This window comes from Desmodus rotundus, chromosome 12 (assembly GCF_022682495.2).
Source record: "Desmodus rotundus isolate HL8 chromosome 12, HLdesRot8A.1, whole genome shotgun sequence".
NCBI classification, from domain to species: domain Eukaryota; kingdom Metazoa; phylum Chordata; class Mammalia; order Chiroptera; family Phyllostomidae; genus Desmodus; species Desmodus rotundus.
In genome coordinates this window covers 60,462,448-60,480,922 of record NC_071398.1, presented here as the reverse complement: position 1 = coordinate 60,480,922, position 18,475 = coordinate 60,462,448, and the positions used below count along the sequence as shown (strand labels likewise).

The 18,475-nt window shown below is 43.1% G+C and overlaps 1 protein-coding gene across 4 annotated transcripts in view; it reads left to right on the top strand.

Annotated features, from left to right (window-relative positions):
* The window catches only part of SORT1 (sortilin 1), a 59,097-nt gene that overhangs the window by 33,740 nt on the left and 6,882 nt on the right, over positions 1-18,475 (top strand). For 2 of the 4 annotated variants that reach the window (XM_053914476.2, XM_053914478.2), the window contains exons 7-16: positions 1,681-1,730; positions 2,598-2,725; positions 5,357-5,501; positions 6,349-6,504; positions 8,119-8,225; positions 10,896-10,998; positions 11,521-11,689; positions 12,277-12,467; positions 14,295-14,484; positions 17,890-18,006. In XM_053914476.2, the coding sequence (XP_053770451.1) occupies positions 1,681-1,730; positions 2,598-2,725; positions 5,357-5,501; positions 6,349-6,504; positions 8,119-8,225; positions 10,896-10,998; positions 11,521-11,689; positions 12,277-12,467; positions 14,295-14,484; positions 17,890-18,006 (1,356 nt within the window). Of the gene's footprint in view, positions 1-1,680; positions 1,731-2,594; positions 2,726-5,356; positions 5,502-6,348; positions 6,505-8,118; positions 8,226-10,895; positions 10,999-11,520; positions 11,690-12,276; positions 12,468-14,294; positions 14,485-17,889; positions 18,007-18,475 lie in introns of all 4 variants that reach the window. The other 2 variants (XM_053914475.2, XM_053914477.2) reach the window with 1 other exon arrangement.

The following is an 18,475-nucleotide window of genomic DNA, read 5'->3' as shown; positions in this document are numbered from 1 at the left end:
ACCTCAGTAACTCGCTTGAACGGGAACACTGTGTTACAGTTCCATATGGGTGATGTTCACGACCTGACCCATACTCCCAAGGAAGAGTTTAATACTTAATGTCCTCTACTTTAGGGAGTCAGGGAAATCTGTACGATAGACATTGCCAAATACAACTACCAAACTTAACTAAAATATTTGTTTAAAAGTTGCTTAAATAAAGTGGGCCTTTTCTAGAAAAGGCTGGTTAAATGGGGTTTTACAGCACCACTCTGGTACACATGCCATGTCTGCTTTCATTTTATGGGCCTTAATGAAATGTGTTTGTAGCTTACATGGTCTTTTCAGGAAGGAAGTAGTTTTTAAAGTAGCTAAGTTAACAAATTGTTTCACTCCTGATGGACCTAAAATATGTAGGAGTTTGTCAAGTAAGACTATAGTAATTTTGATCTTTAAAAGCCATCTTTATGAAAGTATCACCACAATGTACACTTTAAATATCTTACAATTTAATTTGTCAATTGTAACCCAATAAAACTAAAAGAAACAGAGAAGTCATCTTTAAAACTAAAAAGTTACTTTTAAATGATATTTTATTTTATATTCTCTACAAGATTTTTTACTTTTGTAACTCGTTTCTTTGATTAGTGTCTAAATATAAGGTGCCTGGTTGCTGATAACTTTACTCATCATTTAGATATTTGATTTGTGGGAGCTGACCTCCTAAAGCTCTGAAAGAACATGCTCAGAGCCAGCTGTTTTGCTGGTGCTAATCTGTAAGTACTATCAGGGTCTGAATTGAGCGTTCCTTTCCAAGTCAGAACGTAAATAATTCAACCTCTGACCCACTTGTCTATTTGAGATGAAAGAACTAAATTATTTAGCTTATGCAAAGCATTGAACTAGGTTCTGAGGGGAAACAACAAAGCAGAAAACTTAGTACCTGCCCTAAACTTAGAACCCAAGAGTGTGTAGAAGAGATGGGGCAGACATTATGCGATTAAAATACCTAAATGGGAGACAAAGGAGTGCCAAGTGGCTGATACGGAATGGCACAGTGCTTGCCAGCAGGGTTTCTCCACCTCGGCACCAGTGACATTTTGGACTAGGCAGTGCTTTGTTGTGGGGGCTCCTATGCATTATAGGATGTTTAGCAGCATTTCTGGCCTCTTTCCACTAGATACTAGTAACAACTTCCCTTCCCCCAGTTGTGACAACCAGAAATGTCCTTTGGGGAACAAAATTGCCCTGGTTGAGAACCACTACTCTAGAAGTTTGCAGCAAGGAAGACTTCTAGTTGGAGTGACAGGGAAGGCTTTATGGAAGAGCTAGATTTTAAGCTGGAATCTGAAGATTGTGAGGGTAAGATTTGGTTCCATGAGAGAGAAGCATTTTAAGAAGGAGGCAGTATGAGCAAATGCAAGAAGCATTTGGAGACTGAGTAGCCCAGCTCGACTCGCTGGAAGAGCTGACATAAGGAGTGTAGTGGACCGGGGCGGGTGCCTGGGGCCAGGCTGTGTGGGACGCTGACTGAGGCTGTGAGGGGAGCAGCGGCGTGCAGCATCAGCGTCCAAGCAGGCTCTTTTGGTGAGGACATGTGGATAAGGCTGATTAGGCTTGCTTGGAGCTCTGTGATGAAGGTTGACACAGTCCATTAACAGTCTTGAACCATGTCTTTTCCTTGTCTTTGCCTCATTGTAGGGGATCAGAAAACACCATCTTCTTTACTACCTATGTGAATGGCTCCTGCAGTAAGTATGTTTTAGTCCCAGGGAGTGTCCTGTCCATTCACGGTAGAGTGTTCTGGGTTGTAAGAGGTAGAAACGTCAAAGATTCTTCCATTCTTCTGTAATTTTAATAGCTAAAATAGCTGTTGTTGATTTTTAAAATCTTGAAAGTACAACCAAATTACTGTACTGTGCCTAGATCAAATAAAAATGCAGGCTGTACAGAGACACTATACTTGATTTCAGCAGTGTATTTACGTAAACTAAATAGTGAGCTACAAACCATAACAAGTTGAAATGCATAGTGGTTTCTGCAAAAGAGCATGGATTGTGTTTCTGTCTGTGGAAGCCATTGGCTTTCCAGTCAGTGGCATAGTTTCAAAGCAGAAAGCATACTTTTTCATTTAGTTGGTCATCCAACAGATTCATTCGTTCATTCATTTGAGCACCAGCAGTAGTATGCTGTGCACTATCTAGGAGAACAAGAGACCCAAGGCCCTACTCTGTGGAGCTCAATTCAAGTATGGATGTTGAATGATCAACAAGAAAACCAAAACTCAAACAAGCAACTTAGAGTAAGATCATTTCAAATTATGTCATGAAGCAAGTAAACAAGATGCTGTAGCTATGATGTTTCTCTGCGACACTCTATTGGAATTAAGTAAACTCTTATCTTTCTGTCCAGTGTAAAACCTCACATGTATAAAAATAAAAGCCAAATGTGAATTCCCTATGTCTAATGCCACATAAGTTTATGTTCTCACTTGATTAATATGCAAAGGATTAAAAATCCTGTAGCTATACAATTAAGAACAATTCTAAAACAGTTGTTTGAACTAGGGGCTCACCAGTAAGTGAAATTTTAATTACTATTTCGTCTTGTTTAAGAAGCTGACCTTGGGGCACTGGAATTATGGAGAACTTCAGACTTGGGGAAAAGCTTCAAAACCATTGGTGTGAAAATCTATTCATTTGGTCTTGGGGGACGTTTCCTTTTTGCCTCTGTGATGGCTGATAAGGTGGGTGTTTGCCTCTTCTCTTTGGGTTCTGATATTTCTGTAAATATACCTCAAATAGATCCCTTTTACTATTTGTAGTAACAGAGTTTCCTGCCTTTTTGCAATATTTAATAGCACTGTAAGATTTGGGGGTGATCCTTTTAATAGAGGCCGATTGACTCTTTGAGGGTATTCTGTGCTTCAGCCTGTCATTACCACATGAATTCTGGCATCTGTTTTGGGATATGTATGCCCCACGTTTGGGCTTTACTCAGACAGGGGTATCTGAGAAATGCAATCCATTTGTTCATTATCCAGTAATCATAATAGAAGTAGGTAACATTAATTAAGTACCTAGCATAGAACAGAACAGAAAAATGTCCTGTTCTCAGAGCTCATAGTTAAGTAGGGGAGATAGATACTAAATATGATGTGATGCCAGGTGATGATTAAAGCTATGGAAAAATCTAAAGCAGAGTAAGGAAACAGAAGGAGACAGGAATTGGAAGAGGGCCGTTTTAGGTGTGGTGGGTCGGACATGCTCTCTGAGACCTGACTGGGGCAAGAGCACAGCTATGTGGACATCTAGGCTGAGGAAACAGTAAGTGCAAAGACCTCGGGCCGGAGCATGCTTGAAATATCAAAGAAAAGTGAGAAGGGAAGCATGGCTGGAACACAGAGAAGGGTGATCTAAAGAAGCGGAGCCAGCAACCAGATTACACAGGGCCTTTATAGGTTGTGATTAAGACCTTGGCTGTTACTCTTACTGTGTTGGGAATCTGTGAATGGGTTGTGAGCAGAGGAACGGTGTGATTTGGCTTGTCTTGGACAGAAGAGGAGTGTGCAGGACAGTCTGCGGGGCAGGGAGGGGAGCAGCAAGTGCAACTGGGAGGCTGCTAGAGTAGTGTGAGAGGTGGATGGGGGGAGTGGTAAGATGGTGGATATATTTTAAATGTATTGCCAATAGGATTTGCTGATAGATAAGATGTGGATTGGGGGAGAATGAGAGGAACGGAAGATAACTGTAGTCTTTTGGCCCAAGCAACTGGGTGAATGGTGGTGCTGTTTACTAAGATGGCAAAGACTGTAGGAGAAGCACGTTTGGGGGAGGAGGATCAAGAATTCAGTTCTGAGTGTGAGATGCCTATTAGATATCTAGTAAGTGGAAATGTTGAGTACGTATTTGGGTATATGACTCTCCCAAAATTATATGGTATTTAGATCCAAGGTGATACCTTCTGGAGTTGAGTAGGTAGAGAAGAGATGGGAGGACTGAGTGCCCTGAAGCACGAGACACTTGAGAGGTAGGAAAGAGATGGAGAACCCAGCAAAGAAGACTGGGAAGGAGTGGGACCAGTGAGGCAGGGGAGGTAAATAGCACAGTGTGAGATCATGAAAGCCAAGTGAAAAAATTATTTTGAGAAGGACGAAGAGATCAGCTGTGCTAAACTCAACTGAGATGCTGAGTTCGGTGAGTGCTGAGAATTGTCCACTGGGGTTGGCAAAGTGGAAGTTGTTGGTGAGCTTGAAGAAAGCAGTTTTCATTGCAGTACTGAGGTCAAAAGACTAATTAGAGTAGGTTCAGAGAGAATTGGAGATGGGGAAGCAGGCACAGTAACCACAGTAATGCCCTCAAGCAATTTTGTAGTCATCCTCCCAACAACCCTGAAAGCTAACACTGTTACTTAGATTTCTGTATGAGGAAATTGAGTCACTTGCCTAGGGTCACCCTGAGGTGGTGCCCTGTGGAAATCAGAATGTCTGATTTCAGAGGTAGCCTCCTATACTGTCCTGCTACTGTCTACAAAATTAAAATTCCACTATGTGCTTTTGAACTCTTAACTTCTACCTATAACAATGAGAATAAGATTCAAGGTGAACATCTAGGTAAAAGTTTTAGAAAAATAAATTAAAGGTACTTGTCACTGAATTTTAAAGAGTATTTAATATAAGGAGGCCCTGGGAGTCAGCCTCATGCCCTGGCTAACTGTGTCTAATAGCCATTATAAACTATTTATCAGAAAGTAGATGTTAATTGCATCCTTAACAGACTCCTATTAATAGCCAACCCCTGCTTAGCTTCCTTTTATTAATTTCTGATGCTCCTTGGCTTCTTCCCAGCCTGTGAACGTTCCCCTCATTATGGCTGTTCAGAGAGCCTTCCTTAAAGAGATGCATCATATCTTGACTTCCTTGTGATCTTCCTTGTAAGCATGGGTTTCCTTCCTCTAGACGCTTAGTTATCTCCTTTGGATTATGCCAGGAGTATCTCAAAGCAGCCAAACATTTATGCAGCAGTCATCATTTAAGAATTACTTGGGCAAGCATATGTGAACGGCTATGAAGCTAAACAAATGATGGTCCCATCACACCCCTGGCTCTATTGAAAGAAATTGGAACATCAGAGGTTGGGAGGATGATATCTTACAGGCCACACCAGAATAAAGAAGCCAAAGAGGAGGCTAAGATAGCCCTGCTTAGGATAGAATGGGTTGCCCCACTGACTTGAACTTTGCTGGAGGTTAGAAATCGCCTTGGTAGTTGGTACTGGGATCTTTCATTTATAACAGTTGTACTCAATGTACCTATTATGCCCCTCCATGTGGTGCTTTGGCCACAAATTAAAAAGATAAATGTTGGCATTTGTTCCAGGATACAACAAGAAGGATTCATGTGTCAACTGATCAAGGGGACACGTGGAGCATGGCCCAGCTCCCCTCCGTGGGGCAGGAACAATTCTACTCTATTCTCGCAGCTAATGATGACATGGTGTTCATGCACGTAGATGAGCCTGGAGGTGAGAACTCTTTAGTGGCCCACTCTTGAATTCATAGAATTTTAAGCCTCAAGCCTTACTATTATAGTAGCTTTCTTTCTTACATGCCAATTTTTCCTCCTACCCCGAGGAATTATCAGTGTCCTACTGAATATTCCATCTTAGAATAGGTAACCTGTGTTAAAAAGGCCACTTGTTTTGCCTTTTTATGGTTTGTGCACATATCCAAGGTACCCGAGTGTTCTACAGCGACACAAAGAATGCTCAGAGGACTGTACTGATTTGCAAACTCTGTTACCAAATAAGTATAGGAAGTGAGAGCAAGCATTTAGACACTCATATAGTAGCCAGTTGACAGAGTATTTTATATCTGTTGAATCTGATGATAAAAGAGTTGATAAATATATTTTGTCTGTCTTTTGTATTTCATTTCTCTAATGATTAGTTTATATTTTACAAACACATTGGTTTGCAACATAATGAAAATTTAAAAATGGATCCTTCATCACAGATAGTTTGAGAACATTGTTCCAGCATATAAAGATTTAGAGATGTGTAAGATATGAATCTAAATACAGTGCTTCTGCCACCAAAATATATCTGGTAAGAGCTTTTCTGCAGCATCTGATTAATTCATGCAACACACTCAGCATCGACCATATTCCAGGCAGTAACTAAGATGAGCACTAGAATTAAAGATGGACACGAAGATCTTGAGTATCAAACCTTGATTGAATCTCAAGTCTGTGTCTGCGTCACAAAGAGAGACAGCTGGCTAATGTGCAGTCGTTCAGTCATGTGTACGGTTAGACTGTTGTTGCCCGTTTCCTCCCAAGACTTAGTGTTTTTGTTTATTTGCCTGTTTTAGATACCGGGTTTGGCACAATCTTTACCTCAGATGATCGAGGCATTGTCTATTCCAAGTCCTTGGACCGGCATCTCTATACCACCACAGGCGGCGAGACAGACTTCACCAATGTGACCTCCCTCCGCGGGGTCTACATAACAAGTGTACTCTCCGAAGGTGACTCTTGGCACAACTGTCCTTCAGCTGAACATGTTGGGAGTTGAGGCTTGTGGAAGGACAGACTGTCCTGTCCCCACAGTAACATTGCTTACCTGGCCGGCAGCCTACCTGTGTAAATTCTGGCTCTCCACTTTAAATAAGTTATGGTGAATAGAACTAAGAAAGAGCAAAGCAAGAACTTTTTGGGGGATTCAATGTTATTTAGTCTATAAAATAAGTCTTCCGTGTTGGGAGGTTCAGACCTATGGGAATGAGCCCAAATTTGAACCTCTTCTGGCTTTTCTCCTTGTCGAGGGCATAGCTGTGGCCAGTCGAGCTACTCTCCTCAGTGGTTCTGCAGTGCACTTACACAAATAAACACACTGCTCTAACGTATGGAGACTCTTAAGATTTTGTTTATTTATGTATTTTTTGATAGGAAGTGGGGGTGTTTGTTTTTGTAAAGACCTCACGGTGGTCTACAAGGTCAAGTGATGTCGGCCCTCTATTTCCTCCCCGACCTCTCCTCCCACTCTTCTCTCCATCGCTCACTCTACTCTAGTCACTCCAGCTCTCAGCCGGTCCTTACACCTGCCAGGCTCACACACCCGTGGTTTAGAGATTTGCACTGACTGTTCTGTTTGCCCAGGTATCTGCAAGGCTGACCCCTTCCTCCTTCCAGTCTTTGCTCACATTTACTTTCTGAACGAGGCCTGCCTTGACTGTCCCATTTTCAGTCTCAGTCTGCCCCCTCCCCCCCGCAACACACACAGTGTCGGTCCCCCTCTAGCTGTGCAGGTTTTGTCCATAGCACTCATTTTCTAACATTCTATATAATTTGCCTGTTTACAGCATCTAGTGTTTGTCTGCCTCACCCTACTAGAATGTATATTTCACAAAGGTGTTTTGTTTGTTTGTGTTTCAGTTTTGTTCACTGTTGTATTGCCAAAGGCTTACAATAGTTTTCACATAGTGGGCACACAAACATATTTATTGAATGAGTGAATTTGTCTTGATTTGCTTTCAATTTTCCTTAGAAGACTCAAAGCATATTATCTCTGAATTTAAACCTGCAACAGTTTATATCATGGAAAACAGAGAATAAGGAAGAGACATGGGGAAAAAAAGAAAAGATGTAAGAGGGATAGGATATGGGGTAGTGGAGAAACAAAAAAACAGGAATTATTAATTCAGGCTTATGTACATACATTCGAATCTTGCGACTCCCTAAGAGAAGCCCAGTATCATGGCCTTGTCTGTAGAGACAAGTAAAAGTGAGATGCCTTCCCATTGTGGAGTTTACTTCCAAGGCAAGGACAAGCAAAGAGAAGGGACATCAGTCTGTTTGTGTTGGTGAGGAGATAAAAGGTATCTTTTTTCAAGAGTGTCAGTCTAGATGATGTCTGAATCCAGTGGGTGCTGTTTAGGTGGGAAGCCTTCTTCAAATATTGTATTTAGAGTGCTGCTGAGTTACCAACACTGAGCCATCATATTGGGTATTATGAGCTTATTCCAGGGTTATAATGGACTTACAAAGTCTCGATTAGGAAAAGAGTTCTGCAATGAGAAACCAAACTTAGCAGGGTGCTTCTGGTGCATCAGGCTTAATAATCATTCTCTCTTCCCATCCAGATAATTCTATCCAGACTATGATCACTTTTGATCAAGGAGGAAGATGGAAGCACCTGAGGAAGCCTGAGAACAGTGAATGCGATGCCACTGCAAAAAATAAGAACGAGGTTTGTTTTACTCCATCTGTCATATATATTTGGAGCAAAGCCACCACTCCATTCTGCTCTTACTGTCCCAGGCTTTGGAATAATGAAGTTTCATACTTGATTAGGGTCCACAGGTAAAGGTGGGAAGTTTGGAAATGAGAGTAATGAAGTAACTTAAAATGTAAGAACTAGGAACCGTGAAGAAAGACCACAAATAATCCACATTATTTGGATCCACATTATTAAGTGGATCATTTGACTTTCAAAGAAAGACAAAACTGAGGGCTGACAATTTGTGTTTTACAAACTGCTGAGTGGGAACAGAATGAACACATGGCCTGGTGATTTGTAAGGAGTCAGCATGGCAGCTATGATACATTAGGAATTCTACAAAATCCATAGACCAGCCATTGATGAGCAGTGCAAAGCTGTGCTGGCTGGAAGCAAGAGAAGAGAACTTGGCCTTGTCTTTCTTCCCCTCTGCCTGGGCGCCACACAGCTGGTGGGTGGTGGTGTGGCAGTGCCTGTGGAAGCAGGAGCTGACCCCTCTGAGGAAAGACTGAGAACAGGAAATACAAAGGCATTGCTCCAGGAGATCCCAGATTCCAGGAGTGACAGGTCTTGACAGGCAAGAAAGAAAGAAAAGAAAAACAAGCTTTGTGTCTGGCTCTTTCAGACTTTGAGAGGAACTTAGGGGAACACTAAGAGAGTTTGCTTCCAAAAATGACTGTTGGTCGTTCTGAGCTCTCCTCTGAATACCTGTGGCTAATGTGCAGTCTGCTGTTCCAGGCGGGGTTTCTGCCTTGGTTTAAGAGCCTCACACGGTGTGAGATTAACTGTACCTACCATGGCCCCAAAACTCTCCCTCCCTTCTCCATACTCATCAGTGCTGTTGAGTCTCTCTCCCTTCTCCCTTTTCCTGTCCCCCTGCCACACCCTTGCCCTGTGCTCGCCCTCCTTACCTTAAGCCTGGGCAGTGCCTTGGCCTCTTTGCTTGTCTTGCTTCCCTCACGCTCCTATGTCTCTCCCTCCCCAACACTCTTCTGGCTCTCCTTTGCCTGTGAATAAAGTCTTTGATCTCCTGACTAAAGGTCCTCTCCTCCCATCAGGCTCTCTTTTGCTTTATCTGTGTCACTGTCCATTTTGTCACTGACATACCCCTTGTTGTCATCTTCTGCTGCTCCGTCACCACCCCACATGTGTCCCTGCCTCTGTGGCCTTGCCCGCATTGTTCCCGGGCAGCTGGGCCTGTCTCCCCCACCCCGATTCATTAGGCTTCATGGAAATCCCGACCACCCTCACTGCCCATCCACCTTCAGTCAGAACTAATCATTCATAGTTTGCTTCAAGCTCTTTCATTTTGCAGTAAAATACACATGACAGAAAATTAACATTTTAACTAATTCAAACCTTTTTTAAAGCACTAACTTGCATTCTGCTTTATACCTCAACTAGCTTCAGAGAAATATTTTTTAAAGATAGAACTGGGTCTTCCTTCCGATCAACACCACATCTTGTACAGTGTCTGAAATATGCCGCGCGTTTGTCAGGTTTTTGTGGAATCATACTTCAAATATTAACCAGAGGCTTTGGGGTAATGCAGGAATAGAATAAGCTAAGATTACACATGAGAAAATAATTGCATAATTGCTCCCAAATATACTAACACATTTCAAAATCAAGAATCTCCTACTGACTCTGTAACTCAAAAACAAAAAAACTAAAAATGAGCAAAGGACTTGAACAGACATTTCTCTAAAGAAAATATATAGATGGCCATATAAGCACATGAAAAGATGCTCAACATCAGTAATTATTAGGGAAATGCAAATCCAGACCACAGCAAGAGACCGCCTCATACCCATTAGGACAGTTACTATAAAAAATAAATAAATAGCAAGCATGGCAAGTACATGGAGAAATTGGAATGCTTGTGCACTGTTGGTGGGAATGAAATGTGATACAGCCACTATAGAAAACAGAATGGAGAATTCCTAAAAAAATTAAACATAGAACTATTATAGATCTAGTGATTTCACCTCTGGGTATATATCCAAAAGAATTGAACAGAGGGTCTCAAAGAGATATTTGCACACCCATGTTCTTAGAAGCATTACTCACAACAGACAAAAGGTGGATACCATTTAGGTGTCCATGGACAGATGAGTGGATAAGCAAAATGTGGTCTAGACGTACAATGGAACATTATTCAGCCTTAAAAAGGCAGGAAATTCCAACACATGCTACTATATGGACGAACTTTCAGGACATTATGCTAAGTGAAATAAGCCAGTGACAAAAAGACAAATGCGCTGTGGTTCCACTTATATGAGGTGCCTACAGTAGTCAGATTCAGAGACAGAAAGTAGAATGGTGGTTGCCAGGGGTTGAGGGGAGAGAGGAATGGGCAGTTGTTGCTTAATGGATACAGAATGTCAGCTTTGTAAGATGAAGAAGTTCCAGAGGAGGATAGTGGTGATGGTTACACAACAGTGTGAATATACTCAACACTACTGAACTGTTCACTTAAAAATGGTTAAGATGGCAATTTTTATGGTGTGTGCATTTTATCATAATCTTTTTAAAAAGAGTGTCCCACTGAGGTCTGGGTTAGGTTTATTAGAAGGCTCTAGGAGATGAGTAAAAAATTATGTCTTTGGTTTTAATCTAAGCTTCGGTTTCTTTTCACAGTGCAGCCTTCATATTCACGCTTCCTACAGCATCTCCCAGAAACTGAATGTCCCAATGGCCCCCCTCTCAGAGCCGAATGCTGTGGGCATAGTCATCGCCCATGGTAAGCAGCCCTGCCCTCCCCTCCTTGGGAAGAAGTAGCTGCCACACTGAAACTCAGGCTTTATTCACTCTATAAAAAATCACCATAGCTTTTTACCATCCTTTGTAGAATTTTTTTTAAAAAAAACATTTTATTTATTTTTAGACAGAAGGGAAGGAGGGGAGAAAAAGGGAGAGAAACATCAATATTTGGTTGCCTCTCACATGCCCCACACTGGGGAACCTGGCCCGCAACCCAGGCATGTGCCCTGACTGGGAATTGAACCAGCAACTCTTGTTCACAGGCCAGCATTCAATCCACTGAGCCACACCAACCGGGTCCTTTGTAGAATTTCCTACATGATAATAGGACTTTGGGTTTTTCATGGACCCCCATCAGAGACTTCTCCCATATTTTCAGTGACATTTTTTCTATCACAAGAAGCATGATGGGAAAAAATCAGAGTAAATTCACTCAAAACTAGCCTCTTGGCAGTACATCCTCTCTGTTTCTTTGCTGAGGAGATGGTGGGTTGTGTTGCAGGTAGCGTGGGGGATGCCATCTCAGTGATGGTCCCGGATGTGTACATCTCAGATGACGGGGGCTACTCCTGGACAAAGATGCTGGAAGGACCCCACTACTACACCATCCTGGACTCCGGAGGCATCATTGTGGCCATTGAGCACAGCAGCCGTCCTATCAATGTGATTAAGTATGCATGAGCTCAGCTGCCCCCACACTATCTGCGTAGAAGGCAACTGTGGGAAGTGTTTTGGGGTTCGTTGGGGGGAAGTCACAGGCCCTGATTTAAATTTGTGCATTCTGCCGAACTGTAGGAAGATTCATAAAGGGATTACATTACATTTAGAGCAACTCAGACTAAATGGCTTGCTTTTTCCTCTGACTCCCTCTAGTTAACACTTTGTGTCATTTTTAAAAATACTCTTCTTTCTCTCCACAAGAATATTATGGCAATGTTTGAGCATTCTGGATGGGAAATGACTCCTTAAGTAAAAGTTCATGTAAAATGTTTGTTGAAGTAGAAGCCCATTCTTACATGCATCATTACTTTCTCTTTCCTTTGAAAGAATTTTTATAAAGGCATTTTTCCCCCACACTCTCTGAATGAATCCCTTTTCCTACTCTGTTAACGATAGGCATTAAAAATTGGTGCAATATTAAGCCATCACCTAAATAGGAGGGTTCTCCTCTGATCTGCGACCTAACAGCAGAGTGGCTTCCTGATGTTCCTACAGATGGTGATCCTCTGTCATGGTCTCTCTCTGATGGGGGTTTCAGGTTCTCCACGGACGAGGGGCAGTGCTGGCAAACCTACACGTTCACCAAGGAGCCCATCTACTTCACCGGCCTCGCTTCGGAACCTGGAGCAAGGTCCATGAATATCAGCATCTGGGGTTTCACAGAATCTTTCCTGACTCGCCAGTGGGTCTCCTACACCATCGATTTTAAAGATATCCTGGAAAGGAACTGTGAGTGTCTCCTTTGACCTTTTCTACCAGAAACTTATAAGACCATTTTTTCTAAATAACAAATTCAGTTTAATTTGTTTTCACTGGAAGAAGAACACGCATGTGAAAGAGAACAGAAGGATGTTCCCTGTGAGTAAATCAGGCAATGGAATTTGGACAGGCACTGTCCAAGAGAAATAAAATGGGGGCCACAAATGTAACTTAAGTTATTCTTTCAGCTACATTATAAAAGTAAAAGAGGTGAAAGTAATTATAATAATATGATTAACATATCCAAACTGTTATCATTTCAACATACAAGCAGTATTAAAATTGATCAATGCAATATTTTACGTTCTTTTTCTTCTAAGTCTTCAAAATCTGGTGTATATCTTACACTCATCCTTACAGTAAGTTTCAGTTTGGCTCTTTGCACTGTTAGATCTCTGGAACATTTTTTGAGACCTTTTTCTGCTTGTAAGGATAATGCATGCTTGTATTTATCTAAAATTATTTTATAACATTTCAGGGTTTTTCACCCCTGATTACAGCAGAACTATAAAGGGGAAAATTTAGAGGAAAGTGTGTTGCAAAAGCATCTAATTGATTGTGTAACTTATTAAAATGTTAAAGGGGAGTTTTCATGCCAAGAGTTTGGGCTTGAACGCCAGTCACGGGCAAGGCTCTAGAAAGGCTACTGGGTGAGTGTGAAGCCCACACTGACCTTCAGAGTTCTGTGACTTTGAACTAGAAGGCATGCTAAAGGCCCAGTGAAGGGCTTCAGAAAAGGAGTTAAAATGTTAATTGCAGGGTATTCTAGAGAATCACGAGCACACCCAAGCCCCAGTACCAAAGATGCTGACATTGTACTGAAAAATGTGGAGAAGGAAAAACTGGAGAGAAGGTGACTACCCTGTAACCTGTAGTTACTTGTTGGCATCGTAAGATAAAAGACTTAAGGAATAAAGACACTGGTTGAATTTCAGATCTATTATTAGACTGTATTATGGATCCATTTCCTCAGAATGTTAATTCAGTGACTCCTGGAGGAAGCTGTCACTTGGACCTTACTTTTCAAAAAAATATTTATGATTTAATATTGCAGTATCATCATATCTAAATTCATTAAATAGGTTGGAAAGGAGCTGGCTTACGAGTTTCCCCTCAGTAGACAGCTCTGCAGTAATCCCTCGAGTTTGTCATGAAAAGACTCGGTAAGCACGTGCGCTCAGACAGGCTCTGTGCTGCTCTTCAAATCGTGAAGGATAAAAACCTAACCTGCAGTCTTTGCACCATAGCCTTTGAGTCATTCTTCCAGGAGTGGATGATACTAAGCCGGGTTAACCATCATCAACAGTTGCCATTTGACATCCAGTTGACTAGAGTTAGAAGTCTAGACAGCGAATGTTTTCCCTTCTCTTTGAAGCAAACTGACCCATTTCTTTTGGCTCATTGGTGTCCTGGCCTAAAGGAGCACATCTGGTTGCTGACCTCGGGCTGGTCCTGTCGGCCGAGGGCACAGGCACACAAGACACGCAGTCAGCAGCCTCTCAGTTTGGAAGAAACCCTAGAGCTCCTCTGTCTTGCTTCCCGCCTTGAAACAAATGAGGGTTTTCCTAATGCTCAAATGAGTGGTGAGATGCAAATCGTCCTCTTCGGCATGAGGACATGCTAGCTGCTAGTAGGTTCCAACTAATGTAACTTTGGTTTGCACTTCCAAAGTGAAGCAATGGGTCAAGTCAGAAATCCCTACTTTTCCTCTCCTTGTTCTTTCTGCTGCCTGGCAGTGGCCTCCTGTGGGTAGGTTCTGTGCCACGCAGTTTTCCAAACAACCTGTCTTTCCTTTAGGTGAAGAGAAGGACTATACCATATGGCTGGCTCACTCCACAGACCCTGGAGATTATGGAGATGGCTGCATTTTAGGCTATAAAGAACAGTTCCTACGGCTGCGCAAGTCATCTGTCTGTCAGAATGGCCGGGACTATGTGGTGACCAAGCAGCCATCTGTCTGTCTCTGCTCCCTGGAGGACTTCCTCTGGTATCAGCACCCCTCAGTCCCCTGTCATCCCCTTTTCCATGCCGGAGGCAGTGGAACACAGTCGTCTTATAGGAGTGAACAATATTTTAACCCTTTGAGTTTCCCTCTTCCCCAAGAGTGGAGAACTGTTGCTTCTCATTCAGGAAATTGCACAGAAAAAGGGAACCAAATTTGTTAATTATTGGACAGAAAATATTATCACACCGAACAGTTAATTACTGGGCAGAACCAACAGCGACCCCCAGAAATCCTGACTTTGCAATGGTAGGAAGGAGAGAGGTAAATGAGGAGGAAGAGAATTTAAAAAATAGAGAGAGGTGGTGATAGGATAAAAACCCCAAGGAAAGTGGCACAGGAGCTAAGAAGGCATTGGACTTGGGCAAAGAGTTGATGGCCTGATTTAGCAGGGAGGGTTTGGGTCATATGCAAGACTGAAGGCAGAGAGAGTGTGATTCTTGCCTGATACAGGAGGTGACAGCAATATATTTTTGGTCCCTATGTCCCATCAAGGTTTTGAAGCCATCAGGGTGAACTCCCAGAGTTCAGGACCATTCAGGCTTACATGGTTGGCATGGGGTTAGTTGATAATACAAGGGCAAGGGAGTCCCTAAGTAGCCTAAGCAAGGTAATGAAGTAATCTTATGGAACTCATTACCTGCAAAACATATTAACAGGAAGTAAAAGATTTGGAAAAGAAGGCAGGCAGATAGCATTCATGTCCTCCCATGTCATACTACAAAACCACAGGTGACAGAGAACACGGGACTGAGCAAACCTGAGTCTGACCCCATGTGAGCCCTCCTCTGTGGCTCATATCTGCTGTAGGATGGCTAGGGGTCCTCCTTTTCTTTTTCCACACAGATCAGAGGGAGAATACCCCTCCGATGACTTTGGTTTGTTACATAGGGCCGGAGCTCGTTGACATTGAAACTCTAAGGGCTGCCTCCTCTCGACTGCACATAGGCTGGCTCTTCCTCACAGAGCTTCTCCTGTTGTCCAGACATGCTCCTGAGCTCCTGAGCTCTGAGCCATTGCACCTGCCACTTCACCTGCCTAGAAAATCTCTCCACATTCCCTGCTTGACCCTCCAGCCTGGTGGATTCCTCCTTGGACTTTAGTGCTGAGTTCAGATACCACCTCTTTGAAGCGTTCCCCAGCTTTCCCTTATCTAGGCTCCCACAGAACCCTATCACAGCGCTTACTGTTTTAATCATTGTGTTTGCCTCTACCACTAAACTCTAGACTCTTGAGGGCATATCATATTTGATCACATAGTAGTAGTGACAGCCTCTGGCATTTCCGGAGCACTAACTGTACCAGGCACTGGCCTGAGCAGTGTACACAGAGCCTCAGCAGCCCTCTGAGTTGGGTACTGTTGTCATTTCCATTTCACAAAGGGAGGAGGAAGTGAAAGTGCAGAGAGGTTATGACTAACTTGTCCACAGTCACCCATTTAGGAAGTGGTAGCACTGGCATGGGAACCTGGCACTTGAGCTCTGGAGCCCATACTGTACCACACCTGCTTGAGGAATGTGTACTTTGTGCGTGGGGTTTTGGATTGAATACCTGAAATTTTTACCAGAAGTTTTCCCCCTGCTCTTAGAGGAGTGGTGTCTTCTATATCTTTTGTTCCCCCTACCCTCTTCCCTAAATATTTGTCAGAAAAACCCTCAAGTACAAGCAATATATATATATTTTCCAGATATTCACTAAATACGTGCAAAGTGAGAATGGAAGGTTTGCTATGGACTCTCAGGGTAAGATGCACATAATTATGTTGTGAAACAGAAGGTGGTAAGTGCCTCAGGGATTTAGAGAAGGAAGAGACCATTCCAGCTGGAGCTGAATGAGGTGGGTCAAAGAAGGCTTTGCTGGGGAGGTGGCGTTTGAGCTGAGCCCTACAAGCGGTAGGATTTGACTCTGTGCACCTGGGAAGAAGCAGGTCATTAAAGCCAGTAGACAGGTGTGGGCGTGATCAGGGTGGGCATGATCAGGAAGGGTGTGCTGAAAGATAGGTCATGAGGGGAAGTCACTGTATTCAAAATGGAGAAGGAAGTAGGGTCCAGATGGGAATGCTCAGGTTGAACTTTCAACTTAGATGATGGGAAGGAAGGTAGTGTCATTGACAAATGTAAGGAAGTGATAGGAAAGGCTGGCATGAAGGATGGAACAGGGTGTGTTTGGAATGTTTTATTTATTTGAGGTTCTGCCAGCAGATTTAGGTGCCGATGTCCAGCAGGTATTTGGAACTGAAGGATTAGAGCTCAAGAGAGGTAAAACCTGAATGTTTTTCTTGCAACAAATAGTTAAGCTCACAAAGGGAGAGCAGATACAAAATAAAAAGTGAGTCCTAGAACCTTGGAAAACATCTGTGGATTAGGGAGAGAGAAGAGCTATCAGTGACCAGAGAAATGGACAAGTACAGTTTTGCAGTGTGGAGGTGGGCAGGAGTGTGGAGCTGTGACAGGTGGTCAAGGTGAAAGGCTAGAGAAGGCTTCGCTGGGTTGGATGATTAGTGAGCCCTTGGGGTAGAAAGAGGCTCAGACATTCGTTGTCATGGTTGCAGGTGGGGATGAAGCTAAAATGCACAGAGTTAAAAGTAAATGGATAAAATAGAACAAGTAAAATGTAGTCCTTTAAGAAATGTGGCCAATAAGGCAGAGTAGGGTGAAGAAAGAGGCCACGTGCAGGCTAAGGAGAAGGCCCCAGGTGAGTGGGATGGTCCCTCCCAAACTGCCAATGAAGCAGGGCCACAGGGCATTAGGAAGGATGGGCCAAGGATGCTTGTTCTGGGAGTCTGCTCAGAGAGGAGGCAGTGCTATCTCCTTGAGTACAACAGGAAGGAGAGCAGATGGGTAGTGCTGTGGAGAGATGGCACAGAGTAGAGGGTAGGACAGGGCATTCACATTAACAGCAAAGACCATCTAAGAAGCTGAGGGGTCAGCTATGGGGAAGGCAGGAAAGGCTTGCAAATGCCTCATGGTATACCTTCAAATGACATAATAATGAGTTATTTGGAGGTAAATAAAATAATTACTAATTTAGATCTGTGGCTGATGCACTCTTTCACCATCTTAGTTGCATGAGTTCCCCACCCCGCGCAGGCTTCCTGGAGCATGAGCTATCTGTGTGAGGCTCCTAGCCTTGGTGCTCCCAACTACCAGTTCTAAGTCCACCGGGCCAGATCCATAGCTCTTTCCCCCCAGTTAAGCCCAGTTAAGTCTGTTTTCCCAAGTGGACCTCCTCTATAGATGCCACAGGCTTTCCTGAGCTGCTTTCTGGCAATCCAGGACTGGAATATTAGTCATCCACTGTCCCGCATAAAACCTTCATCCACTGTCCTGCTTCAAAACCTTACTGTCTTTTACCAACTTTAAAAGATACTTTACTTGATGACTCTTGCAGTGATTTTGGCTACTTCCGTCCAGAAAACGACTCCAAGTGTGTGGAACAGCCAGAGCTGAAGGGCCACGACCTAGAGTTTTGTCTGTACGGCAGAGAGGAGCACCTGACAACAAATGGGTGAGATGGCTTTTCTCCTTTGTGACAAGTGAATCGCCTGTGTTCAGAGTGAAAAGCTGCTTTTATCCACACAGGGATATGAGCAGTGTTTTTAGTGCAGTCTAGAAAAATACTGTCTAATAGAACTTTCTGTGATGATGGAAATGTTCTATAATCTTCTCTGTCCAGTATGGCAGCCACTAGCCCTGTGTAGCTATTGACACAAGAGTGACTAAAGAACTGAATTAATTTTAATGGATTTAAATTTAAATACCATCATATTAGAGCAGCTCCAGAGGAACCTCTCTGCCTCCTTCCCCTAATAAATACTGCCCCCTCCCATTTCTGAACTATGCATCAGTGTGCTTCCTGAGTCACAGTTCTTTGGCACAGTCTCTTGAGGCAGAAAGGGGGCATGTCCCTGCCGCAAGGCCAGGGATGCTTGGTCTGTTCAGGGCCTGAAAATACAAAAAACACACCCAGAACATCC